We start from the raw sequence: 26,705 nt of genomic DNA on the forward strand, positions 1-26,705 counted from the left end.
TGACCCTATGCAGCCCTCATAGCAGGAATTGCAGGTCCCAGTAGTCCTGGCCGTGTGTGTGCTGGTTCCAACTGGAGGGCACTGGCCCACTGGGCTATCAGAGCTCGGGGTTGCCTCTGTCCCATTCAGTGCAAGGACCTTTGCTTCTGCATGGTGGCAGAGGGGTGCCAGCACTGCACCCTGCAATAATTTCTTGGGGCTCTCGCTTCCTTCCGAGGTGGGACCTGAATAACGGAGGCTGTAGCTGCAGGGGCGGCGGCAGTGGGGACAGAGACCCCGGCGTTAATGGGGGAGCGGCGGGGGGACTAGCAGGCTGGGAGCTGGTATGGGTATGGGAAGGGAGGTGCCATCAGGTGATTCCATCGGGAGGTCCTCCCTGCAACTGGGCTTGGCGGCGCTGCTGGGGAGGGGGAGAGCTGTCGCAGGGGTGGGTGCTGCTGACCGTGCTCTGCTTCTCTCGCTCCAGATTTATTCCCCCGATCACTCTAGCAATAACTTCTCATCAAACCCCTCTACACCGGTCGGCTCCCCTCAGGGGCTTGCAGGTAGGTGAAAAATGTTGCTCTCTGTGTAAAAGGGAATGTCAGGTTTGCTTTCAGGAGGTCCAAGGCAGTGTACTTCCCAGATCAGCCCCAAACCCTCATTAAAGACACTTTTGGCAATCTCATCAAATCCCATTTATTTTTAAAAGCAGGAGAGTGAAGAGGAAGGACAAGCAAACTTGAAGATACTTCCTCAATGTCTCCTGTGAAGTTGCATGTCTGTCTGCTTTAATTGGTTGTAGCTTTTCCCCCATTTGGAGCCAAGCAGCGCCCGGGTGCGGCGAACGCCACATGTGTGAGGACGATGACTCTGCCTGTGCTTGGCTTTGCCTCTGCATAGGAGTTTTAGCAGGCGGCTTTGCCGGAGGTGTGAGCCAGGCCCACATGGTAGCACTGCCACGTGCTTGAGTTAAAGTGTCCGTCCTGCCCTTCAGACAGACCCTGTGTCTGAGCCTCCCATCTCGGAGAGGCTGGGAGAGTTTGTCCCTGGTTTTGTCTCCCGTGGGAGGAGCGCAGTGGGAACTGGGAAGCAGCCAACTAGTTAAAAACCCTTTTCAGCGCCCGATGAAAGCCCGTCTTTGCTCCGGGCCGGCAAGAGAGGTCTCGCTTCTGCCCAGCAGAGCTGCCGCCGAGGCTCCTCGGTGCCCGGGGTGCGGAGCAACGTACACCCACCAGCCTGCCGCTGCCGTGGGCTCGGAGCGAGCACAGCGTGTGTGCTGGCTGCCAGCTCACTGAGACGATATAAATTTAAAAACCTCTCGAGGTCTGAAGGCCTGAGCTCGGTTTCCTGCTGAGGCAGAGCAGAGGCGAGCCCACAGTGCCGTGCGGTGCCGTGGTGGCCCATGCACAGCGTGGTGGCCCAGCTTCCAGCCCCATCTAGTGGCAGCCATGCCCGGTCCCAAGCTTTCCCCGTTTGTTTGCAGGCACATCCCAGTGGTCTCGAGCGAGCGGACAGGGTGCCTTATCTCCCAGCTACGAAGGGAGCCTCCACACTTTAGTAAGTCTCGCCGAAAGATCTGCCTTCTTTTCTCTTCCATCCCTTGTGCGCCTAACGGTAAAGGACTTTTGGGTAAAGTCCTGTCCCCTAAACATCTGGGGCCTGAAGGAAGATGGTTAGTCGGTAGATGGACATTTTGGTTGGAAACAGCTGAGCACAGTTGGGCACTGCTTCCCTGAGCCCAGAGCCTTGCGGGCAGAGGCGCAGCTTTGCACCCTCGCCCTGTATATGGCCCACGTACATCCCTGTGGGTCTGGCCCAGCCGAACAGATTTCTGGCTGGTTTCTGCCTCCCTTTCCTGAGCAGTTCCACTTGTGTGACCCCTTGTGCCTTTAGGAGACGGCACTGACTGGATCAGGGGGTTATTTCTCCCCATACCTGCCTTGCAGTAGCTGAGTGCACGATTGCCGCCAGCCGTTCTTTAGCATAGAGAGCTGCAGTGGGCTGCTGGCTTCGCACACATTAACACGGACATATTTCTCTGTCCTGTTCTTCAAGCAAAACAAAATGGAAGACAGGTTGGATGAAGCCATCCATGTGCTGAGGAATCACGCCGTGGGCCAGACAGCTGCCATGCCGAGCAACCACGGGGACATGCACGGGCTCCTGGGCTCGGCGCCGGCCCACAGTGCCACCGTGGGCAGCCTGGGCCAGGCCTTCCCTGCCTCGGTCATGTCCCTGGGGAACAGGCACCCAAGTCTGGTAAGTGTGGAAGCATCGTCGCAGCTGGCGGGGACATGCCGGCGACCCACGTCACGGGGTCCCCTGCCATCCGGAGGGACATTGACATTGCCTTTGGTGTGAGAATAGCTCAGTGTGGTCCAGCTTGGGTCAGCTGTTGACAGCTTTGAACGGGTGACGTGCACAGAAGGGCAGTGGCTTGCTCTGTTCATGCAGGGGGTGTTGAATCCGTGCTCAGCACAGTGGTAGCTCTCAGGCACAAGCCCCACATGCAGTTCGCTCATGTCCCTTCTCGAGGCAGGCAGAGGTGGTGAAAGTTCTTCTTCTTCCCCTGCAACATGCATGGAAATCCCTCAAAACAGCTTCAAGCTGTCCCTGGGGGATGCAGGGAGAAGGACAAGAGGGATCTGGTGCAGGGCAGGACTGCGGGTATAGAGAGCAGGTATATATATCACCAGGACTTCTCTGCTCCAAATTGTTCAGGCAGGTACCGTGTCCTTCCGTGCACGTGGGCAGTGCTGATGTGTGATGGCTCATTCAGGCTCCAGGGAGCACAACAGATCCTGGGTGCCCTGAGCATGTGGATGCTGGGGTCCCCTGCTGGGTCACCAGAGTCCCCCCTTGTCCAGAGGCTGGTGACCACGGGAACACGTTTTTAGCAGAGCTGGTTGCCTGCTGCAGCAAACAGTAACATGTCTCCAGTCTCTCTAGAGAACTGGATGGGCTTCCCTTCCAAGGTCCCCAGACTCTACTACTAAGCGATGAATCACATGTGTGTCCTCTGTTGCAAACTGCTGCCAGCTGCAGAAACAAGAGTGTTTGCAGCAGGGCTGGCTCTGTCCTGCCGGTCCCTGGCCAGCATAGTGCAGGCTCAGAAAGGCTGCCTGACTCTGACCCTTTGCGTCCAGGCCCTTCAGAGCGAAGTTTGTGCTGCTGGGATGTCCCTTGCTCTGGTGGCGCTGAGGAGGTGGCAGAGATGTTGGTGCTTGATGGAGACAGGACACGTGCAGCCCAGGCAGGGTGTCCTCTCCAGTGTGCCAGCCTCGCATCCAGGCAGAGAGAGGCTTTTCCACAGCGGGGGGAGACAGCAGTGATGGGGGCTTTCTGCTTGGTCCAGCTGATGTGCAGGGCACGGAGCTGCTTTCTGCAGTGCCCCCGCCACGGTCCCTGGAGGAGAGCTGGTGCCGGAGCAGGTTGGCTCTTCCCTCCTGCATGCCCGCGCTCTGGGTGGTGGGACCGCGCGAGGAGGGCACGCGGCTGCGCCTCAGCCTGGTCTGCGGAGCCCCACGGCTGTGCTCGGGGTGACTGTGCCCATGCCCGCTGGCCGTGACACTTCCCCACCCTCAAGGCTTGCTCTGCTTATTCTGCTGTAGGTGGGAGGAGGTCACCCCGAAGATGGGTTGTCCAGCAACCCCAGCATGCTCCACAACCATGTCACACTTCCGTCACAGCCCAGCTCACTCCCTGACCTCAACAGGCAGCAAGACACGTACAGCGGTAAGGCAGCTCTGCACGCGTGCACGCTTGAGGCTCGCCTGCCGTGGGGGTGATTGGGGTCACCCGTTAGGTCCAGCCCTGTGCAGCAGCAGCCTTGGGGAAGACGGGTGCTCTTGCAAGGCCAGTGCTTCCTTGCAGCAGCCGCAGGGCAGTTTCTACTTGAGCCTTTTCCAGAGGTTTGACCTACACGTTCCTGTCCCTCCTGCCAGCTGTGGGTGCATAGAGCCCCTGGGCCCTGCTCTACTGGGGGAGGTTGGGCTCTGATTCTGGAGGGGCTGGGAGGTGGGGAGAGAAGAACGGGGGAGTGGTGGCAGGGCAGAGTTGGCACCCCTCCAGCTCCTCTTGCTGCGAACCGGCAACGCAGGATGAGTCCGGGATGCCGCACGCTGGCGATGCAGCGCAGCAGGAGCAGGGCCTGGGGACCCCCCCAGCCCTCTGTTGTGGGTCAGGCCCCTCCAACCTCCATGCGTGGCTCTGCTTCCTCAGCAGGCTTGTCAGGGGGGCTGGGGCGAAGCAGCGTCTCCTCGGGAACCAGCGAAATAAAGAGGGAAGAGAAGGAGGATGAAGAGAACACGTCGGTGGCAGATAACTCAGAAGAGGAGAAGAAGGAGCTGAAACCCTCCCGGAACAGAACAAGGTGCTCTTTGAACAGGTCTCTCCCTTCACTTACTCTGTAACCAGGCTGGGGGCATTTGGGCTGGGGTACGGCCGCGGTGACCCACCGGCCGCTGGGCTCAGCCTGGTGAGGCCGGGGGTCGTCCTGCGGTGCAGACCCGCCAGCCCCTGTCCACCGCGGGAGCCTCACGTGTCTTCACACAGAAGCGGCACAGCCTGGGCTCCCGCTGCTTCCCCGTGGCTGGCCGCTTTGGGCCGTGCCGGGGAAGGATCCCTGCCACCCTCTCCTGCTGGCTCCTGTCCCCGTGGCCTTAGGGCTTCCTCATGCTCATAAAGCAGAGGGCTTGCGCCTTATCCACACAAGCTGCACCCGCCTGCGTGGTCGCTCGGGGCGTTGCTTGTGGCCGTGCGCAGAAAGGACCGAGCGCTCGGCTCCCCTCGGCCAGGGGTGGGGAAGGTTTTGACCTCCTCCCTGCTTCGGGTTGTCTCCGCTGTCTGCTTTGGGCTCCTCTATCCTCTGTCACATCCAGCCAGATACGTGGCAGCGGATCAGGTAGAGTCCTTCCAACGTGCTGGCTTGTCTGCAACCTCACCATCGGCTTGGAGACCTCGCCAGGGTGATGCTGCCGGGAGGGGCAGTGCCAGCCCCGCTCCTGCCAGACTGCAGCCACCTCCTGCCCTGGAGGCAGAGGGCTGTGTCTTCCCAAAAAGCCAGCTTGGGACACCAGTGTTGACCCCCACACCTTCTCCAGGCCACCCTGCACCTCCCGGCAACAAGCTCAGGCCTTAATCGCATTGTTGTGGTTTCTTTCTTTGTTGTTTAAAAACAAAACAAACAAACAAAAGAGGCAGAAGACGACCCCTAATTGCTTCTCTCCAAAGTCACTGTGTGTCCCTGTGTCTGAGCGCAGGGCACTGGGCCGGCACGTCCCGGCGGGGGCACGCGGGGCGCAGCGCTCCAGCTCATGGGGCCACGCGTGGGGCTTGGCGTCTCGGTGCCTCGACGTGTGTTTCTTTTCTGTGAGTTGACCAGTGCTGAGAGTGCACACGAGGAATGTCCCTGTCTCGTTCTTATTTTAAACCATTAGTCAAGATGAGGATGAGGAGGACGATCTTCTTCCCCCAGAGCAAAAAGCCGAGAGAGAGAGAGAAAGGAGGGTCGCCAATAATGCCCGTGAGCGCCTGCGGGTCCGTGACATCAACGAGGCCTTTAAAGAGCTCGGACGCATGTGCCAACTCCACCTAAACAGCGAAAAACCGCAGACCAAACTGCTAATCCTACACCAGGCCGTATCAGTCATACTGAACCTGGAGCAACAAGTTAGAGGTCAGTGAGGGTCCCGGAGTGGTGATATTTTACGTATCTGATCGGCACGGGGCTGTCTGTCTGTCTGTCTCCTGTGACATGTGCTGTGGTGCCTCGCACTGTCTCTCTCCCTTGCAGCCTTGGGTTCCCAAGGCTGTTGATGTCCTTTTTTTTTTTTTTTCTTTTTTTTTTCCCCCCCTTTTTTGCATCCCTGCTGTTCTCTCCTTTGTTCCCCACTGCCACTGCGTGTGCTGCATGCTGGTCCCTGAGGGGGCACCTGCGCCGTCCTTGCTTTCCCGCAGCCAGGTGTTTTGCTCAGCTGCTTGGCCAGCAAAATGAAAAAAAAACAAAAAAACCAGCAAATCTCCCAGAGGTGGCCCAGATCTGACGTCTCTCCAAGGGCTGCTCCAAGCACAGAGCCCATCTCTGCCTGCAGCCGCAGCAGCAATGAGCGATGCCCTGTCCTCCCTGCCCGCCTGGCACGGGGCTCTGTGCTCCTGTCCCCACCGCTGCACCCCTGGGATTGCGGGCACCCAGCAAACCCCTGGAGATCACTGGAGCCGTGCGAGGAGCAGTGGGATGGAGATGCTGAGCCCAGGGTCGAGCAGCCCTCGCTGCCTGTACAAACTGGTCTCTGACACAAGCTGGGAGCACTGCGCATCCCTAGCAGAGTCTGGAGCTGCAGGCTCTCGCCCTTGTCAGGGCACACTCACTCCGTTCGCTCCCTTCCCTCCCTTCCCACGTGCGTGTGCGCCCATCTCGGCCACCCGTGCTTGCCCCGGGTGCCGTGTCCCGGTGGGAGGGGAAGCGGAGGGCTTGGCTTCCCGCTCCGGAGGACTTTGCTGCTTTGTTCCTGCATCCCGCAGTGCATGCTCCCGTTCCCCGGCCCCGATGCGCAGGGTGCCGTGGCAGGTTAACCCCCTTTCTCTCTGCAGAGGCTGTTGTAACACGCATCGGTGGTTTGTGCCTGGCTGTGCTCCTCTCTGCTGGCCTCTGCTGTTGCATTGATGTTGGAGTCCTTTGTGCCTCTCTTCAGTTTGTAATTTTTTGCCTTTCATAACATGTATATTTTTTCCTGTCTCTTTTTTAATTTCCCCTTCCTTTTTATTTTTTTATTTCGAGTTCCTATTTTTTGGTTCTGTTCTTTCTGATCTCCTACAGACAGTCCCCAGCCGTGACCTCTCGGTGGTCCCACTCTCTACCTTGTACTTGCTGCTTGCGGATCGAGGCAGGAGCCGAGGGGCGGTGGGGGGCAGGGGCTAGACAGAGTTGGCACCGTGTTCACTTTGGTCTCCCACGCTTGTCCCTTTTTAAACCCTTCTTCAACGCAGCCGGGGAAGCGAGCCGAGCCCCGCGTGCTGCCGTCAGCAGGCGTTAGCGCAGGCAGCTAGGATGTCCCTTCTCTGGTGGGTTTGGCCTTCGGGCTGCGTTGCAAAAGAGAAGCCGACCTCCACGTCCCCTCCTGCAGGGCTGCCGTGGGAGCGGGGCCGTCGGGTCCCCGCATGCCCAGCCAGGGCTGCCACGATCCTCCTGCTGCCATCAGCAGCTAACGAGGCAGGAAGGGAAAGGAGAAGATTGGGGGGCGTTGCGGGGGGCCAGGCAGGGAGGTCAGTGCCCCCTTTGAGCGGAGCACAAGGCAGCCAAGGCACCGCACGTCCTTATAACCCGGAGGACCCCGCAGAGTGGTGCGAACTGCCAGCAGCACTCGCCGGCGGCGGGGAGACGGCTCCGTCCTGCCCGGCTGTGGCGTGCAAGGCGCTGCTGGAGCTGTTTTCCTACTGGGGAGAGCCAACAGCCAGGAACGACGGCTGCCGGTGTGCGCTTGGAGGAACAAGCTGGGTTCCTGCCACGGGTGGGCTTGGGTGCTGGGGTAGCTGGTGGCTCCACTCCCCCCGGCCATCCTGGGCGTGCTGGAGAGAAGGTGGCAGCGTCAGCTGGGGCACCGAGGCAGTGAGGAGGGGACACGGGCAGGGACAAGGCAGCAAGGAGAGGATGCAGGCAGGGACAGTGGGCAACCCTCTGTCCCACACAGGCAAACGCTTGCCTGCGGAGCCGTTGCTCCCCCTCCACGCGGTCGGGCACGTCTGGAGGCTCTCCAGACCCCGCAGCGCACCCAGGAAGGCTCTGACTCTGCGGCCCCTCTTTGGTGAAGGCTTATCCCCGCGTGGCTCCCCTGGAGCCGAAGGCCACAGTCCTTCCAGTGCCAGGTCTCACCCAAGGACCCTCTTCAGATAGGTGTCTTTCCTGCAAGAATTTTTGCTCTGGGGGAGAAGGTCGTCTGTACAGTAAATTGGGGGTTTGGAGGGGACGGGCTGCGGGCGAGGCCACAGTTTAAGATGCTGCCAGCACGACTCTGCCTTCCCCCCTGTCCCTGCCTGTTTTGGGCACCCCTGGGGTGCTGCCAGCAGTGGAGGCTCTCCCAAAGCTCCTGACCGTGCCTGGAAAAGAAAATCACCCCCTTCCAGAGAGATTTTGGCTGTGTTGAAAGACCTGGATTCAGTGTCTGCATCCAAGACCGACCCTCAGCAGCAGCCGGGGCACTCGGCTCCTGCCCCCGGTGCTGTCCCCCACCCGTAAGAGGGTGCCGGGCCAGGCTGCATCGCGCTGCTGCGACACGGCTGCCCAAAACGCCTTCACTGGTAGGATTTTGCTGCAGATGGAATTTTTGAAGGAAAACTTACAAAGAGGGATTTGCTTTCTGCCAAAAAGTCTTTCCTTGAGGGATGAACCAGATGCTTTTGGCTGAGACCCCCCCCCCTTGAACTTCTAGTTTTCAGCCGAAAACGAACAGGAGGGCAAAATTTTGCAGAGGGGAGAAGGTGTCGCTGTCGATACTGCATCCACTGCCCGCCCTCGCCCCCGGCAGCACCCTCCAGCCCCGTGGGAGCCCAGCCCCGTGCTGGCAGCACCTTCCCGTGGCTCGCAGAGGCAACGTGCAGCCCAAATAGCCCGGGCAGCTCCAGGAAGCGCCCGAGACGAATTGGCTTTGCAAAGTGAGGCTGTTTGAGCCGTTTCCAGTGGACACCAGAAGCACTACCAGCACGGCAACGTATAGCCCCCCCCCCTTGGTACCACCCCCCTGACTAATCCCTGTGGTGCTATGAACCCAGCAGTACAGACGAGGCCTTGTCACTGGAGGACAAAGATCTGAGGGACCGGGAGAGGAGAATGGCCAATAACGCCAGGGAAAGGGTGCGTGTACGGGACATTAACGAGGCCTTTAAAGAACTGGGACGCATGTGTCAGATGCACTTAAAAACGGACAAAGCACAGACCAAACTGATCATCCTACAGCAAGCGGTGCAGGTCATTCTGGGCCTGGAGCAGCAAGTACGAGGTATGGTAACAGCTGGCAGGTGCCTTTCGGGGCCTTTCTCTCCCCCCACGTCTCTGCGTGCGCGTCCATCTCTGTTGTGACTCCTGCTTTCGGTGCGAGGTTGTGTGTTTGCATCGCCAGCAGCACTCTCGGGTGCACCACGCGGCAGGCTGAGACTTCCAAAGCCCCGGCCCGGGGTGGATTCGAGGCCACTCTGTCCATCTCCCCTCGTGCTTAATGGGAATTTGGCACCTGGATCCCATTAAGCAGCTTTGGAAAACTCAGTCCTCAACTCTCAGAGCTGGCTGAAGCACTTGGGGTTTTCTGTAAGCAAGCACATGTTTAAATTGGCATGGTGTTTCAGCTGGGCATGGGGTTTTGCTCTAGCAGGGGTCCGGCCAAGTTACTGCAGCCACTGCAAGGAGCGGCAGGCAAAGAGCAGCTTGCACTGAGGTTGTTTCCTCGCATGGTCCCGCGTGTCTGTCCTGGGACTCTGTCCTCGCTCTTTCTTTCGGATGCTGCTGCCGTGCGTGATGCTGTTTGCCCAAACTGAGGTTGCTTCCCTCCTTCCCTTGCTGTTTTTGGCATAGAGCGCAATCTGAACCCTAAAGCAGCCTGCTTGAAGCGTCGGGAAGAGGAGAAAGTGTCCGGAGTAGTAGGAGATCCCCAGATGACACTTTCAGCTTCACATCCTGGTCTAGGAGATGGTCACAACCCTGTCGGACACATGTAAAGGTATCGTCCCCCGCCCCGTGATCCCAGCACCCCGCTGCGGGTCCAATCCATGGCCGACACGCACTGCTCTGCTTTGGCTGCTCAGCCCCACGCGTTCGGCACCAGCCAACGTCCTTCTTAATTTTACCCTAAGTAAATGACTTGCACATGCATGTTGTTTGATCCTCTATGGACACCCAAAGCCTCTGCCCCGCCGGAGAGGTGCAGCCCCATAGCCGGGACGGAGGATTTCGGTGCTCTCACCACCCCAAGCAAGCTCAGCTCAGCTCTGCTCTGCACCTCCCAGCCCTGCCCCAGTTGGCTACTGGAAACCAGCAACTCCTTTGCCTAGTGGCCCCATGGGAGGGAATGAGCAGGTCCCAGAAATGCCAAGAAAGACACAGAAGGTGAAATTTCCCCAGTGAGACCACGGCAGGCGCAGGCTCTGCTGGGCAGTCCCCATTTTTAAGGGAACCCTGTGCTTGGCCAGGAGTAGCTGAGCCTGTTTGGCCAAATGGTGCAGGGATGTCGGTGGGGGACTGAGCAGATCCCGGAGCGGTGGGTCGGAGGCTGACCCCGTCAGCGAGGCTCCCCTGTGCAGGGCTGCAATGCCTCAGCCCATAGCACCCGCGTGCCCCAGGGCGCACAGAGGGGCCGTGGTCCCCCGACGTCCCCTGCGCCGGTGGGTGCCTGGGGCCACCATGAAAAAAAAAAAAAGGCAAAGCCGGTGTCTCGGCAGAATAGCGAGCTCATGTCTCAGCTCCGCTGCAGCCACATCGAGCCCTTGGGGCTGACTTCTCCTGCGGAGACGAGGCTGCGGTAGGGGGGCTTGCGGCCCACCCACGCAAGGAGCAGCGTTTTATTCTCATTTGGGTTTCTCTCACTTCAGGCTTTTGTTTTTTTTATTTGTAGATCTTTTTGTTCCTCTGGATACAGAGATCTGTAGGAAGAAAACCCTTGGTGTGACCTGCAACCTTCTCGAACCATAAACTTTAGTACTGCTAATACTGACACACGTGGACGGATCCTAGCATGACGTAAGGGGTGGAAAAAACACTTTGTCAAAAACAAAACGAAAACAAAAAAATTGCCTTAAGTATAAAGTGCAGAACAGTCAATACATATCACTCAGTTAGGAGGGGGTGGCGTGTTCTCTTGGCTTGTTCACAAGCAGCCAGCAGCAAAATTGTGCCTAAGCTTGATATTTCTTTTTTAAAAAAAAAGAACATTAGTTATGAGATTTTTTATGTAGAACAAATAGCAATGCCTTTTGGTTTTTTTAGCTTCTTTTGCATATGTTTTGTAAGCAACGAAAAGAATTTTTTTTTGTATAAAAAAAAATGTCTTGTACCCCACGCTTTTCTGCTGCTGTTTCTATAGTTAACGTTGCATCTTTAGGATCAACCAGAATATTAAAATTGTATTAAGAGAGACTGGATATAAAGAGAGGAATTCTCAGATTCGGCTCTGAAAGCCACTAAAAGCGAATGTAGCCACAGCGAGGGGATGTTCTTCCTTGCCTGGCTTGTACCTTCCATTATAAAAAAACAAACAAACTCATGTGCTGAATTCACCATCTCTTTGCTTTGGCCACTTCTGATTTGGGAGAAGGAAGTTAAACAGCAAAGCAAGTTGCAGCAGTATCCCTCAGCGGTGCTCCCGCTCCTCCCGGGAGCTGACCGAGGTCCATCGAGGGTCTCTGCAAGATTTGCTTTACTCCTGGAGGATCCCGGAGGCTGCAGTCCTGTCTGGGAGAGGAGGTGCCCCACGGCTGTCCCGGAGCGTTGTGATGGGGAGGACGAGCTGCCAGGAGAGAGCAGGTTTTGGGGGGTGGAAGAGAAACAAGGGACTAGGGCGCTTTCAAGGTAAGCAAAGAAGCGACACGGATGCAAGAGGAAAGCCCAGGGTGGACGAAAGCACCTCTTGCCCACGCGTCTGAGCAAACGCCCGCTGTCAGAGGCGCTTCCAGGGGCAGTGCTGAACAAAGGCGAACTGAACAAAGCTGGAGGACTGGGAAGAGGTGGACAGAGCAAAGGCAGCACCGGGACTCCGTGCCCAGTGACCTTGCAGCAGATGGACCTGCAGACGCTGGTGGCAGGCAGCGGAGCCCAAGGTGGCAGGGAGTGGGGCACCTTACCCGGCATGTGCGCTCACTCCAGCCCTCAGCAAGCTGCGACCGGCAGCAAGATCCCCGTCTCCACGCAGCTTCTCCCCGCACTGGAGCCACCAGCGTTGGAAGTGCAAAACACTGCAGGCTTTGGGGAGAGGGGTGGTTTCACACCCTGCCTTCACCCACTGTCATATCTCCAAAGCATCCTTGGAGGCAAACTCAGCTCGGCATGCTGCCCAGCTTGCCATGGGGATGCAAAGTGGCTTCTGTCACTTGCATGTGGGCTCCTCTCTCTGTGCTGGAAAGAAAGGGAGCAACAAGCGCCCATTCTGCGTGAGATGCTTCAGCAGCCAAGCTGGGCCAGCAATTCCTTCGCTCCGAGGGCTCCCCAGTGTCACTCCAGACCACTCCGGTGTGCTCAGGAGGAGGAAGACCCACAGCAGCCCCACCGTGTGGCAGGGTGCCCCGGAGGTGCGGGAGCAAATGAAGAGCTGCTCGGCAGTGCTGAGCTGCAGCAGCTGGGCTGGAGCTGGCAATGGAAAAGCGTCCACTGGGAATTTATTCTTGTTTCTTCCCTCTCCTTCCCCTTCTGAAACATTTTGTGCCCGGTTCTTCCCAGCTCTGCAGGCAGACGGGGTCAGTTCTCCAGTGCGATGTTAAATCCCATCTCAGCAGTGTCTGTAATGCTCTCGGACTGGGGCCAGCTGCTGCCCAGATCTGCCTGGCAGAGCCCAGTCAGGCAGGTTAGTTCACAGGGCACGGGTGCTGGCCTGGAGGGGACATGGGGACAGCGAGTACGGTAGGACCCCTGGCAGCAGGGTCCATGTCTCCCCTCTGCTTCTCTGGCCTGTGCTCCTGGGGAAGATGTATTGCTTTGGCACAGGGAAAGGGAAGGACTGGCGAACAGGATTAGGTCCTGTGGTACTTCCTAGCAAACCCAGGCTTTGGCATAACCTCCTGGTGCTCCTCTGCGCTCGTAGCTATGCTTTGTGCTCCAGCAAAGCCTGCTGGAAATGCTCAGGACATTGCTTCTCTCTCACCTACACCCACATACCATGGGCTCAGCCCCTGTAGCATCTCAGAGAGGAGCCACTTAAAAGTGCCGGAGCAGTATGGGACCATCCTCCCCTGCTGCCCCTGGCACTGGTACTGCCCTGGGACTCTGCAAGGTCTAACCATAGCTCTGAGGGTTTTGGGTGCTCCTGGCTTTCCCTGCCCACAGCCTGCTGCTTCCACCATTGCTTCTCTGTGGTGAGACCTGAGACCACAGCAGCCTCCAGCGCTGTCCCCGGGAAGGCCAGGAAAGGCCAGCGGCTGCGGTCCCTGCAGCCCAGGAATACACGTTCTTCTGGCCTGTGTCAACAGATGTGTTTCAGCCTAATTAGCTCGTCAGGTTACAACAGTCTTCCCTCCCTTGGGTTCTTCTGCCTGCTTAAGCACTGGGCAGCGTGAGACAGATGAGGTTTTCCTCCATGTGTGACAGCCTTGCCCCTGTGGAGCAGCTCCCTTGCAGCAAAAGCCGTGTCTTCCTAAAGCATCCTGCCAAGTTGGGTTGTGCTTCAGATGCTGGAGCAAGTTCAGTTTGGGGATGGTAAAACATGCAGGGAGGGGGCAGTGCCCCTCCGTAACCCCCCAGCCGGGTCCAAATGCTCAGACAACCCCGATTCGTGCTCTGGGGTAGGAATTGGGGACTCATCGGCTGCTTTCTGTGGCCTGTAAGAGGCTGCTTCAACCCACAAGGGTTTCTGCCTCATCAGCAGGACGGTGCTGGGGCTGGCAGGGCACTCGCTGCTCGGGGTTTTTTTGCTGGCTCAGTGCCACTGCCCCAGGACCGGGGAGGGATGGAGCAATGTCCCAGCCCTGGTAAGCTTGAAACAGTACAAAAAAATTAAAAAGTGCTTCCCCAACACTTTGATTTTGCAACAAGAATTTGAGGTGGCAGTCATGTACAACTGGATTTAAAGAAAAGAGACTGTAGTCAAGAAAAATCCAGAAACTCAACAAAATTGGAAATTTGAGAAGATTTGTGATTTGTTCAAAATTTTGCTGAACTCCTTCATCCCCTCCAAGTCCTGACTGATGCTCTGCAGGCCAGCGGGGACTCCTGATGAGACCGAGCCTTTCCCATCATCCCCAAACTACCAGGCATTGCAACAGAGGTGGAGCTTTTCACCTGCGTTGAGGTGGTTTAGATGCTGTTTTCTTGACAGCAAAACCAGCTAACTTCCTTGGCAAGGCTTGGATGAAGGTCGTCGAGCATAAACCCCTGGTGCCGGGGTTTGGAGGAGATCTTGGTTCCTCCAGCAGGAAAGCGCAGTGTCAGGGGCTGGTAGTGCTGTGCCTGGGAGCTGCCTGGATGGCACAGGGTGCTTTGTGTGCCGTCGCGCTTGCTGCCTGCATCAGCCCAGTGCAGCCTCAGTGGCATCTCTGCTTTCCAGGTGCATAGGGAGCAATTGTGGAGTGCAGCAAGGAAAAATTACTTTGGCTTGCCAGTGTATTTGGCTCAGTGTGAACGTGGTGCCTGTAACCTGCCAGGGAAAGTGGCTTTTCTAAAAATGAGCACTGTCAAGTGCTGTGCCCAAAATACCACCAGGCTAGCCCTGAAATAGCAGCATGTTGCAATGAAAGTCTCGTCTTAAGGTGTCATGGTCAAAGAGGGCCAGGGTCTGCACCCTTCCCAGCCCACAGCTCTGCTGGCATTCAACTGTGCGATCTTACAGATCACTTTTCTCCTCAAACATGCTTCTCTGCCTGTCTGCACGTCCCTCGCGCCAGTGGTCCTGCGAAGAGGGGTGTCACGGATGGGTGACATGCTGCAGGGCGGCATTCAGTTTTCTGCTTCCTCTCTCAGCCTTGCATGCATGGGTTCTCCTGGGCTGCGTGCACCTCATCGTTGGGGGCCACATAGCCCCCCCAAAGCTTCCTTTGTCAGATAGGGAATCGGGAGAGGCTGCCTTCCCCCGTGTGCATTTTCTAGTTTCTCTTCTGCCAGGCTGCAGTAGCTGAGCTGTATCACGGTCAGACAGGAGAACTGGGGTCTCAGGCATACAGCTGCAATGGGACACTTCTTGTGTGGCAGGGCCAGCTGCTGGGGTGCAGTCCATGGGTCCCTAGCCCAAGGGATCTCCTCTTTCCTCCCCCTCAAGCAGCCCCCTGCCTACCTGCACATCCTGCCTGAGAGCTGTGCATGCCACCAGGTGCTAGGGAGTGTCTGGAATCCAGTTTATTAACAGTAAAAATTGCAGATTTTTGTTCTTTCTCCCTCTTCACCTGCTTTCGCCCCAGAGCAAAACAGCTGCAGCTTCCCAGAGACTGCACCTTTATGGTCTCGTACCGACGGCGCTCGGCATCAACGGGAGGCGGTGGCAGTCTGCCTGCTCCTGCTCGCAACCCCGCAGCCGCTGCCAGCACACCCCGGGGAGCAAAATTCCAGCTAACCCCTGGTTTGGCAGTCACTCCCCTGCCTGTGACCTGCCAGTCAGACCTACTCACAGCCAAGCAACTGCCTGGCTTGAGTTCAGCTCCAGCTCTTTGCCAACATTTCCTCGGGCTCTCTGCTCCCCTGCTTTTAAAGCTTGCACTGGTATCCTACAGAGGTGTGTTGGCAGGAGGGACAGGACCTGGGACATCTGAATCCCAGTCTGTGCCCCTCCTGTCTGCACTGAGCTCCAGCCGGGGAGCAAGGGGATCAGCAGTGCCTGGGCAGATGGTTTGCAGGTATCGAGGCAGCTGAGTTAGCTGGGCACCCCAAGATCCCGCATCTGGCTGTTGGGAGCAGGTCCATGCCAGCTCCATGTGGTGGGGTCAACTTGCTGCCCCTTCCCTGCGTGCCATCACTCCAGGGCTAAGGGTCCGGCTGCTTTGCAATTGGGGTTTTTGCCCTCTCCAGCAGACAAATGCAGAAGTGTGATGTGAAACCTCCCCAGCTGTGACTTCAGTGAATGGCTTTTTCCCCTAGCCCCTGTGTCAGTGATGAGCCGGTTTCCTAGAGGTTTTGCACTTGCTGCTCAGTAGTGATTGAACAGGAAGGACAGAATCAGGCTGGGATTTCCCCAGGAGTCTGCAATTTCAGGTTCAGTGCAGAAACCACTCTGAAAGGTCCTTTGCGTCTCACGCGTGTACCTGCTGAAGCCAGCAGAGCCTTTGGGCCCTGGGCCCTTGCTGGGCGATTCAGCGCATCCTCCCCCTCGGCAGGCGAGGGTGGCCTTGAGAAACAGGAGGCTTTTGAAACCCCCCAATCCCCTGCATCCCTGAGCTTTGCTCCCATGAGGAGGCTGCCATCTTCAGTGCCAGTGGAGCCCATGGTCCTCTTGCAGGCCCGGCTGTGTGCTGTGCTTGTGACTCTGGGCTAGCTCTACTTTCAGCAAGCCCCTGGCCTGGGGTTTTAGAAAGGAGCTGAGAATGGGGAGGTGAAGCAAAGCTAGTACTGGAGTTGGGCCAGGACAAGCCATCAGCCCCAGAGGTGCAGTGCTGGCTAACCTGGAGCAAGCCGTGGCCACTAGATTCCCCTGTTCCTGCTCGACACCAGCAATAGCAAGACCTGTTTTCCATACCACAAGCTTGCACAAGGTCTTTGCTCTGTTAAATCCTATGCAACCCCTTCTCCTCTCCCCCAGGGCTCTCCAGGTCCCATCCCAGCCCATTCTTTCTGCTCTGGTCCATTACTGCTGAGTTCCCGCTCCCTCCTGCTCTCAAGGTCCGGCTTCATTTCTAGCAGCTCCAAAAGCATTTCAAGACCTGTGCCCTGAAGCTAGGGAGGGTGGGAGGTGTAAATGAGGGGTGAGACTGCAGGAACACCCCTTCCAACTCACGCTGCAGGAGCCGAGCACTGAATTGGAGGGGGCAAGGCCTGGTCCCAGGGCTCCTCTGTGCACCCTTCACCCTCCTGTGCCTTCTGCTCAATGCTTGGTGGCTCACTACCAGCATCCTTCATCTTGCACCATATCCCCCAGTACCGCTGAATGGAGAAGCTGCGTCCCACCTTGCTGCTGCCTGGCTCTACGGACTGCTCTATTAATGCCTGGCTTGGCTTGGCTGATCTTCAACTGCCTCAAGCCTGAAGTTGTGTTTTCCTCCCTCCTGCGCTCCCCAGTCTCTCCAGCCGGCACCTCCGAGCTATTTCCCTTCGTGCACGGCCACCGTGGATTTCTTTGCAGTGGGGCAGAACCATGCCACTAGCTGCCCGTCCTCTGGGGCGGAGGCGGGAGGATCCGGGAGGTGGATGCTGCAGGTCAGTCCTGCGGCATGGCTGCCTCTCCCTGCCCCGCTGCCCTTGAGGCAGGTGGGGGGGGGACCTGGTGCTCTGTGCAGAGCATTTTGATCATCAGGGCAATTCACCCCTTCTGGAGAGCTGGCAGCCGCAGTGCCTTTGCCTGTGGGACTCCCGCGTGAGACGAGCATGGAGGTGGTCTTCGGTTAGGAGGGCGGTGCAAGCTGCAGGTGTCCTTTCTGCCAAAACTTCTGTGTCCATCTTGCATCCCGCCCTCGGGGGCAAGAGGCAGCCCTACCATGGGTCTCCATGGCGGTATTTCTGTTCCTCTGCTTTTGTATGCCTCTTGCTCCTCAGGTCTTGCAGTACCCACCCTGGTCCAGCCAAGCACCCACCGCGTTGGAAGGAGAGGGAATAAAACTCACGCCGTGTTATGTCTTGGTGCAGTGCAGCTGTGGGCACCAGTACAGGAGAGCAAAGGGGTTTTTGCTTCAAAATGGGGTGTCCCGGGTACCGAGGCCTTTTGCTGAAGAGCATCCCTGTGCCCTGCATCCCTGGGCTGTGCCTGGGGAGCCGTGGAGCTCCCCGCAGCAGCTCCTGCAGCAGCGAGCTGGGGACACCGCGGTCCCCCCTTGCCGGTGCCACGTCTTCCCAAATCACTTGAAACCCACCAGCTTTTGAGCAAACCTTGTAACATGGGGCCTCTCGGGGAGGGAAGGAGCCGTAGGAAGCTGTGCGCCCTCCTGCCAGCGGTGGTTAATTTGCCCGGAGATGAGAAAGACGCACCTGGTGAAGCGGAGCAGGGGTGACCCCAACCACACGCTTGGACCTCATGGTCTGCAGGAAATGACCCATTTTCTATGGAGGGCTCCAGCTCGTTGGGGAAACGAAGCGTTACTGGGTTGCTCTTTTCTATATATTTTTGTAGGATGGGGGGTGGGAGAGCAGATGGGAGATGCCTGCGGAAGTTGTTTATTTTTAACCCCGTAGAAAGTTTTGGGTTTTTGGTTTTGGTTTTTGGCCTTTAAAAAAATGGTCCTTGCTTTTGATGTTTATGCTGCCTACCTGTAAATCCAGATGTACTTAAGTGGCTGAAATCCTTGTTCTTAAATCAGATACACATTATAGTTTTGAACTATATATATAGTAAATATATATATATATATGCCTAACCCAGCAAAAAAAAAAAAAAATAAAGTATTTGGGGGTGGGGAAATGCATTGTTCTTTGAAATGAATCACAATTGGGGGATAAAATTGTGTTTCTGAGTGCCTCAAGATATGAATTGTTTTCATTTTTTTAAATAATTTTATACAAGTGTCAAAACAGCTGGCTGGATTATTTGGAATTTTTAAATAATCCTAACTTTTTTAAAGTAGATTTTGAGAACTGTCCTGTATATAACAGTAATGTAGCAATAAATGTGACATTTTATAACAATATTACCTTTTTTCCCCATATCTTTCAGATGTTGTATACCTATGAACAAAAAGTTGTAATAAAGGTTTTACCTTGTACTAAAAAAAAAAAAAAGAAGAAAGAAAAGACAAGATAGGTTTTCAGACACTGTCCACTCACTCTGTTCTGTGCTCTGGGCACAGGTCCTACCCACCCAAATCAGCACTGTGGTGCAGCCTGTATGCAGCCTCCAATGAAGGTTTCCAGCACTGCCCATCACCGTGGGATCTGGGCACATTCCCCAGCAGCCATCGGAAATGCCTGGGCAGACATGTAGGTGTTGGGGTCTCCCTGTTGCAGCACAGCTTCTCCTGTGGCTCTGCTGTGGTCGGTGGGGTCCCCTGCCACCTTTCCAGGGTGCTGTTCTCGTGGGGCAGCGTGTGTTTCATCCCAGGTTACACGTGGCAGGGATCTCATCTTCATTTCTATTGCTGGAAATATTTGTGTTGGGAATGCAGCCCCTGCCTGGCTAGAAGGAGGGGATGTCAGGGCACGGCTGTTGCTTCTTTGCCTCTGCCCTGCCCTGGGGAGCACCCAGTGAGGGCTGTACTGGCAGGATGCAAGTTGGAAATGAGGTCAAACGCACCCAGCCCATACCAGGAGCCCAGCATAGAGTGGTAATGAGGGAGACAACATGGCAGAGTGTTTAAGAGGGCTTAAACCCTGCAAGAATGGGCTGGATCCAGCACGGGGAGACAGCCCAGCCTTGTAGGTTCTCACCCTCCCAGCCTCGTCCGTGGGGTGAGGCTATGCCCTGGCTGGGCTGAATCATACGGTCTCTCTCTCCGTCACCCTCTGCCAAGGGCCCAGCCCCAGCCCCAGCATTTTCAAACCCACTGCTGCACTGTGCTGCCCAGCCGGGCTCTCCCTGCCCTCATCCTCCAGGCTTCTCCAGGCAGGTCCCTGATGTGTTGCCCCTCCAATCAGCCGGTATTTCCCCAAATCGTCATAGCCTCAACTGTTGCCGTTTCAATGGTTGGGTTAGCCCTCCACCACCAGTGACTACCTTTTGGGGAAAACGGAGTTGCAGCAGCTACATCCAGGAGCACTGAGCCCTCGCAGACCCTCTCGAAGACCCTGGTTCCAAAGAGGAGATGCTGCCTGAAAGCAGCCCTCCTTTCTCAGGTTTGCTGCCTGTGTTTCTACTGTGCTGCTCCAGCCTGGGGCTTGTCTACGTAGGGCCAAGCAGGAAAAACAGTCCAAATTAACTGAACGGTGGGAGTGGCTATTGCAGTAAATTTCTTTAAATTTCATTGAGCCCTGGCTGCCCTTCTCTCAGCAGCGAGCAAGCTCTGAGGTAGTGCACTGTCCTTCCTGAGCTGCACCGGGTGCATCAAATGATAGTCTTTTCAATACCGTGTCTCCTTGTCTGGGCTGATGTGCGTCACCTCATCCTCTTTGCCTTAGCTTCCTCCTCACAGGGGTTGTTTCCCGTGTGCTATCAGCCACCCAGGTGGAGCCACCCACCCCTATCTGGACAAGGAAGGGTGGAGGACCAAGAAACCAAGGTTGTACCAGATCCAGACAAGGCAGAAGGGAGAAATGTGTGCTTGGGAGCAAGGCTGCAGCTTGGAAGATGGATGCTCAGAGATGCACGAGGCTGAAGGTAAAGCTGGCAAGCCCCGGTGGCAAGAGCAGGCTTGGGCTGGGAGATCAGGTGAGGGCAGGACCAAGGAGCAACACACAGGAGTTGCTGCCGAGTGGCTGAGAGCAAATTGTTTGTCCAAGATCCAAGCAGTGGCCACCAACTGATATGAAGCTGGAGGTTCCTGAGTGAATGCTCAGAAGCATTTTCTCCCTGGAGATGAGTCAAGAGATGGGATGAGACTATCAGATTCTGTGGGCAAACGTCATGTCATGGTGGCACAGCCAGACATGGCCATGAACTGTCCTTAAAGCAAGGACAAGCTATCACAGAGCCATCTCCTCTCTTGGAGAAGAAAACTCCACCTCATTGCTTTAAACGGGGAGTGATTTTTGTTGATGCAAGGCATCAACAGAGACATCCTCACTCGGTCTGGTGGCCTGAGAGATGCAGATTGCTTGTTCTAATGGTTGAACACAGCTTTGTGCTTTGCTGTGGTGTCCCTAAGGCAGCTCTGGACAGCCAGGCTCACTGCCCTTTCTTTTCTGCTTCCAAATCTAAAATGACACCTGTGCCACAGAAGTCACCAAGAGAAGAAAGTGGCCCTCACTTTCGTTAGCAGCTCACCTTCAGGCTTTGGCGGTGTAGCTGTCCCTGCTGCGGTGTGAACATTCTCCCAACAGCTAAAAGGAGTTTCTGCAGGGAAGGAGCAAGCATGGTGTTGCAGCGTGGTGTCCAGAGCAGACTGCAAATGCCTTTGCACACTGCTTGAACTGTGGATGACAGCAAAATATACTGAAAGGAAGAGTTGCTAATATTGCCATTGTTTTCTTTTAACCAGGAAATTTGTAGTATTACTGGATCTTTTCCTGTCTGCCTTGACTGGAGTAAAGCAGTAGGATACACTACCTGCCCCCCCCCCCCCGCCAACTGCCTTCAAAACCCCAACGCTTTTCTGAAGATAAACGTTGAGCTGTTTTTCATTGCCTTTTGAGTTATTCTGCCTTTGTTACCAATGTGGTTTTTTTGGCATCTAGGAAACTTTCAATGCAAAGCGAAAGCTAAGACTCTCCCGTGTGTGCATGACTCCACAGAGCTAAACAGAGACATTAAAAAAGCAAAACCTGTGCGGAGCCCGTTCGCCAGGCTCTCTCCCCGCACCGTACCCGTGGTAACGCGGTGGCTGTGGCAGAGGCACCGGTTTCCCGCAGGAACACACGCCACGGAGCTGCCGCCCGACTTCCTCATGCACCAGCTGGTGCGTGGGCAGCGGGGAAACAGCTCGCAGAAATGAACCCAAAAGTCTGCATGGTTCAGTAACCCGCGTCGCCCTGCTGGCACCAAGGCAGAGAAACACTTGAGCCGTCAGTATGAAATGCGATGTTGAGTCCAGCACGCAAAAGGGCTGATAAAATAGTTGTTCTGTGTCCTGGTGACAAAAGACAGGGGCTGGATTTTTGCAACAGGTTCCGCTCTGTGAATCTCGGCTCTTGGCAGCCAGCGCAGGGTGTGAGGGAAGACGACGGCTGCTGGCGTCGCTGCCCGACACCTTTACTACAGGTTTGCGCAGGGGAGCGTGGAAAGCGTTTGCAGCCCTGACGCTTCGGCGGGCCGGCCGCAGGTCTCGGGCAGTTGAGTGCTTCGGGCTCCAATGTCCCCCAGGACTTTCTGTAGGTATGCAAGCCGCTCAGCTGGCTTGGAGCAGAGCCTGGGGAACGTTATGGAATTGATGGTGGATTTAGGACCCACTGCTGAAAAAAATCGGGCTTAAAACTCCCTCTCCTGTTGGGAGAGGCTGAGCGGCAGCGACGAGGGGACTGGGCAGAGGCGCTGATGGGCACTGGGGAAACTGCCCTGGAAAGGGGCTGCTTTCCTCCACCACGGGGGATGAGAAGCAGTCCCAGCTCAGTGTGGGGACAACCCATCCCCTCAGGGCTCGTGTCCCCTCTCCGTGACCGGGGACGGGGCTGTGTAGCTGGCACGGCGCCATGGGGGCCATGAGAGACAACGACTGGGGGGGGCGGGCGTTGCCATGACAACGCCGCTTGACTCAGGCAGCGCCGCGGGCATTCCCGTTCAATGCGCATGCGCAAGACACGGGGACCTTTGTGGTGCGGCGGCGCGGCCGCGCATGCGCGGTGGGGGTGACTTTGAAGGCGGCGAAGGCGGCGGAATGTTGAGCAAGTTGGTGGGGCCGCGCTACGTCCAGCTCCTTCAGAACTGGTGAGGCCCGGCCCGGGGTTGCCCGCTCGACCCCGGGGTTCCTTCACGGTGGGTCTTGGGGGCGTGGGGTGGGCCGCGGCCGGTCCCGGGGTCTACGGTGAGAGGTGCGGAGCAGGCCGCGCGTCCCTCACCGTGGACGCCGGGACCGGCCGCGGCACCCACCGCGCACCTAAGGAGCCTGAGGGGCTTCCCGAGCTCTCTCCGTTCCCCTGCGCTTTGTTCCGCCGCTCTCTGTTCCGTACGAGTTCCGCTGGGGTCGGCCCCGCGGGTGCGGAGCAGCGCCAGGGCTGGGTTTGAAGGGCTGAGAGGGGCGGATTGGGGGGGGCGGGGAGCGGGCGGTCTGCCTGGCGGTGGTTTAGCAGAGTTGGATTTGGCCTCCGGATTGCTCTGGCTGCCTTCAAAGTGTCTCAGAGCTATAAATGTTTGTCGCAGTGCCAGAGGGTGCTGCTTTGCAGGGTTGGTGAGGGAGAATGAAGCAGCTTGCGGGCCAGAATAAAGGGGACACGAGCCAATGCAGGAGAATAGTTAAAGAAATAAGTGTGTCGTTTCTTAACTTGCTAATGCTCTCTTTAAGTAAAAGCGTATCAACCTTTCCTGTAAAATATCTTGTCCACCCTGGGGACTATTACTTTTAGGTGGATAGGAGATTCTTTCAAGGTTTCTGCCAAGCTTTTTTCTTGATTGTCATGACTTTCCCAAGTACCTTGGCAATGAGCATTTGCCAGACCTTTCACAGTGGAGAATTAATGTTGTTTACCTGCACGTGTGTGTGTCTCTTCTTTAGGACTCCCACCCTCGTTACATGGGGTGGTGTAGCTGGTACTGGTTTAATATGGTTCACAGACTGGAAGCTGGTCCTTCAGTATGTTCCCTACATCGGTGGCAAGTTTAAAACTGAAGACTAAGCTTCCCTCTAATGGTAAGTTTTGTTTGTGCATCTCTTAGCTTAAGTAGTAGCACTGTGTTGATGCGACAGTTGATGTGTCCTCTTTGTCCAGGGCACAATCGTATTGTTGGTCCAAAACAGAGCTGCTCAATTTGATTGTTCAGGAATTTTTTTTTTTTTTTTGTAATAAATGGGGCTTCACAGAGTGCCAGAAGGAGTATTGATAAGAATATGTTTTCCAAGTGATTATTTTGCAAGCAGTGGATGTTTCACAATGTAATGTGGTTCTTTAAGGGAGTTAGGAAGATTTTTGCCTTGCGTTAAAGGATGCTGACAAGAAAAGGTCCAGAGGAAACTATAGACGTCTCAATACTTGTTTTTTCTAGTCAGAATAATGGTTACATTTAAATGTTGATAAATGAAAGTAAGATACTTGCCTTCAAGCTACAGGGTATTTTATAGGGAAATCAGTGAGTCTGGAAGTCACAGAGGAAATCGTTAGTACTTTGGTAAGTCTCTTTTTCCAGAGATATTTGTTGCAGTTTAAACAACTTACTGTGTCTTCCCCATTTTCAAAATATGTATCATACGGATCCTTCATGTAACCAAAGGATGAGAGAAACTTCTCATGGAAGTCAGCTGCACTTGTAGCATCTTGGGTGACCGTAGATGTTTACAGACAAGTCAGTGGAAAAGCTCTCAAGTTACATAGAGGCAATTAAATACTTAGTAAGGGCTTTCTTTACTTAAAAATTGTCTTAGCCAAGTAGTAGGAACATGGATACATTCCTGAGACCACAGTGTATGTTCTCTGTTTTGAAACAAGAGCTTTGATGCATCATTGTGCATAAATCATCTGGAAAGAGCATATTCCTCTACAGGAATAGAGAAAGAGGATGTTTCTATGGTGGCCTGTCATTCATTCCAAAGAGACTGTAGACCTGCATGCCTGCGTTCTGGGGTGCCTGTATCAGCTTCTGTAACAGAAACTTCTGGCCTGGATGCTGGAGGCTTTTGAAATCTGTCTGTAGTGTTGGCTGCTGTAGCACTTTGCAGGAAGCACTGCTTAATGACTGCTTTGTGTTTATTGTAGGAAATTTATTGCTGGATAGAGTGTTTTGGAGCCATCCGTCCGCTGAGACCCTGCTTTGAGGTGAACTTGAAATGCCCAATACAGATTCTGCAACAGGTCGTGGTGTCCCTCTCTCTCCCATGAACAGTTGTGACTGCTGGGTTGTGAACAAATTTGACTTCACTGACCAGCCTGCCTAGTACTCTTCCTCTGATCACTTTCATGGCAGATCTTGTCCTAATGGGAGTAATTTATAAACCTGATGTACAAAATAAACCAAGTGAATGATATTTTTGGTTTTTTGTGTTATCTTCTTAGTCTACATTCTTTAGACTAGACTCCTGGTTTGGGTTACGTCTTCAGCTTGTTTGAGTGTGTGTTCTAAGGAAGGCCTGCCATGTGTTTGCCTCTTCTCATGCTGGTTCCTCGGGCATCAGCCAGTGGCTGCTGGGATGCTGTGTTTGATGAGCCTTTTGTTTGTCCCTGGGCAGTTGTTGCTCATCACTCCTAGTACTGCTGTAGTTCTTGAACTATTCTTAGTGATGTGTTGATTTTAAGCTAATTGTTCCTAGATCAGTAGCAACTGTGGACTCTTGCATGCAATTAACTTTTCATAGCCAATATTGCAGAGTTTCATGGTAACACAGATTCCTGGCATTTAGTTTAAAGCAAGGTTTTCTTTCTTTTTAACATCAATTTGTGGACCCCTTAAACTGTCTGATTGGGCACACACCATTTTAAAGCTGTGTGTGCTGTCTGAAAACAGGCTAGCTTTCCTGGCTTAATCTTGGGGCTCAAGGAAGGCAGTCCACAAACCCTGGGAAGCTTTCAGTGTACCAAGGTGAAAACCAGTGGTTTAGAGAACTGCTCAGTTACTTTCTTACGTGGGTTTTGAGTAGGAAAATAATATGTATCTGGACTTCATAGGTATAATTGTCAACATAATTTGGTGATGAAACAACCCACTACCAGAGCCCTTCAGATGAAAAAGTTTTTAGCTGTTAGAAGAGGGAGGTACAAGGATTATTCTTGATCTGGTCTCTGCCACTAAGCCACAGCAGACGATTCAGACTTAGGGGGCAAAGTTCATCTCTTTCCACAAAGACCAGAATTTGCAAACAAACATATCTCTTGTGTAAGAACAGGATCACTGTTTTCTCTCTGTTTAGTGCCAAATTTCACCTCATCATAATTTTTGGCTGTAATGAAAGGTTCTAATCTCTTGAGGGAAAAATCTCAGTTGTATTAGCTGTGCTGCTTGGGTATCACCTTCAGGGCAGAAGGCTTCTGAGTGATGTTTCTACGGAAAACTGTTGAAGACCTGCCTAAACGGGGGCACTGTGCAGGATGCTTGAACTGTTTATTTAACAGAATAATTGCTTTAGCATTGCTTCAGCAGCATCATTGATAATTAATTGGTGGGGCGAGGGGTATAATTTTTGCATGCAAAACTCACTTTGCTGCCCTGCTACGTCCAATAGGATGGTACAGAAGCTTATGGTGTAATGGGATAACTGTGGTATTTCCTCAGTCTGTCCCAGTCCCCTGCTCCAGCAGTGCTCCTGAACTCCTGGCTGACTCCCAAAAGGCCAAAGCCACTGTGCCGTGAAATGCTGAGAATAGGTTTGACCACAACAGCCCTATGCTGTATACAGGGATATTGATATTGATCCATTTTCATCCAAAGTATGCCTTGAAAGTGGACATTATATTAGCCTGTACTTGCACATCACCAGGATTGTAAGTTCAGACTTGAACAGTTAAGATTCTATGCTCTTACTTACCTGTTTAACATGTCTAGACAGGACAGGCATAATATGCTACTGCTGACTTCAGAAATGACCTAGTTTTGTCTTGTTCCTGTGGGCGGGTGAGCCTCTGCTCCCACGGCTGGGACTGTTCTTCAGAAGGTCTTGAACTGAGGGTCTGTGTTGCCCATTCGTCTAAGGACCCTGGTCTCCCCAAGTTGTCAGTCTGCAGCTCTCATTAGTGAGTTAACTTTAGCAAAGCCCCAGTGACAGCATTGTGCCCAGCAGATGAGACTGGAAGATATTTAAAGGAGAAAAACATATTCAAAATACCAACTGCCTGCACAGGCAGGTCCTGCAAGAAATATACGGACTTTGGATTTGTTTGCCCTTTGGCGATTGTTTAGCTGCTTGTTTTCTGCAGCATTTCAAATGATGGCTTTGTCTCTAATTAACCCTAGGATTAGCGTATAACTGATTTAACTTGTAGTAGTCCTCCTTCCACAAGAGCAAGCACTCTTCAGAAATACTCTACTAGAAATATCTTCTGCATTCTTGGGCAAATTTCTGTTAAAATTCAAATAATTACTGTTCAAGTGTCACAAGTGATCTTTGTAATTTTTAATATCCTAGCATTGCCTCTTTTCTAACAGTTAATTATTTTTCAGAATGAACTAACCAAATGTCACATACACTAACTATGTGAACAAATTAGTTAAAAGGCAACGACCTGACAGAGGAGGAAA

The 26,705-nt window shown here is 54.5% G+C and overlaps 2 protein-coding genes across 32 annotated transcripts in view; both read left to right on the forward strand.

The window, feature by feature from the left end:
* Positions 1–18,429, forward strand: part of TCF3 (transcription factor 3) — an 82,168-nt gene extending 63,739 nt beyond the window's left edge. For 9 of the 31 annotated variants that reach the window (XM_030032015.2, XM_030032020.2, XM_030032022.2 and 6 more), the window contains 8 exons: positions 467–545; positions 1,466–1,539; positions 2,038–2,241; positions 3,594–3,717; positions 4,204–4,369; positions 5,421–5,659; positions 9,545–9,689; positions 10,581–18,429. In XM_030032015.2, the coding sequence (XP_029887875.1) occupies positions 467–545; positions 1,466–1,539; positions 2,038–2,241; positions 3,594–3,717; positions 4,204–4,369; positions 5,421–5,659; positions 9,545–9,687 (1,029 nt within the window). In that variant the 3' untranslated portion in view covers positions 9,688–9,689; positions 10,581–18,429. Of the gene's footprint in view, positions 1–466; positions 546–1,465; positions 1,540–2,037; positions 2,242–3,593; positions 3,718–4,203; positions 4,370–5,420; positions 5,668–8,748; positions 8,976–9,544; positions 9,690–10,580 lie in introns of those variants that run through there. The other 22 variants (XM_030032023.2, XM_030032021.2, XM_030032018.2 and 19 more) reach the window with 14 other exon arrangements.
* Positions 18,430–22,133: 3,704 nt separating this feature from the next.
* LOC115349652 (cytochrome b-c1 complex subunit 10) lies at positions 22,134–24,501 on the forward strand. Its single transcript, XM_030034197.1, has 3 exons — positions 22,134–22,253; positions 23,038–23,172; positions 24,233–24,501. Exons 1-2 carry the CDS (start codon positions 22,162–22,164, stop codon positions 23,156–23,158), a joined length of 213 nt encoding a protein of 70 aa, XP_029890057.1. The 5' UTR covers positions 22,134–22,161; the 3' UTR covers positions 23,159–23,172; positions 24,233–24,501.
* The last annotated feature ends 2,204 nt before the right edge of the window (positions 24,502–26,705 follow it).

The sequence above is a fragment of the Aquila chrysaetos genome, chromosome 12 (assembly GCF_900496995.4).
Source record: "Aquila chrysaetos chrysaetos chromosome 12, bAquChr1.4, whole genome shotgun sequence".
NCBI lineage: Eukaryota > Metazoa > Chordata > Aves > Accipitriformes > Accipitridae > Aquila > Aquila chrysaetos.

Excerpts from the sequence above, each read along its gene's own strand:
- LOC115349652 (XM_030034197.1), top strand. The coding sequence starts at position 22,162 with ATGCGCGGTGGGGGTGACTTTGAAGGCGGCGAAGGCGGCGGAATGTTG. Across the intron at positions 22,254-23,037 it reads GTCCAGCTCCTTCAGAACTG|GACTCCCACCCTCGTTACAT; the intron begins GTGAGGCCCGGC and ends TCTCTTCTTTAG.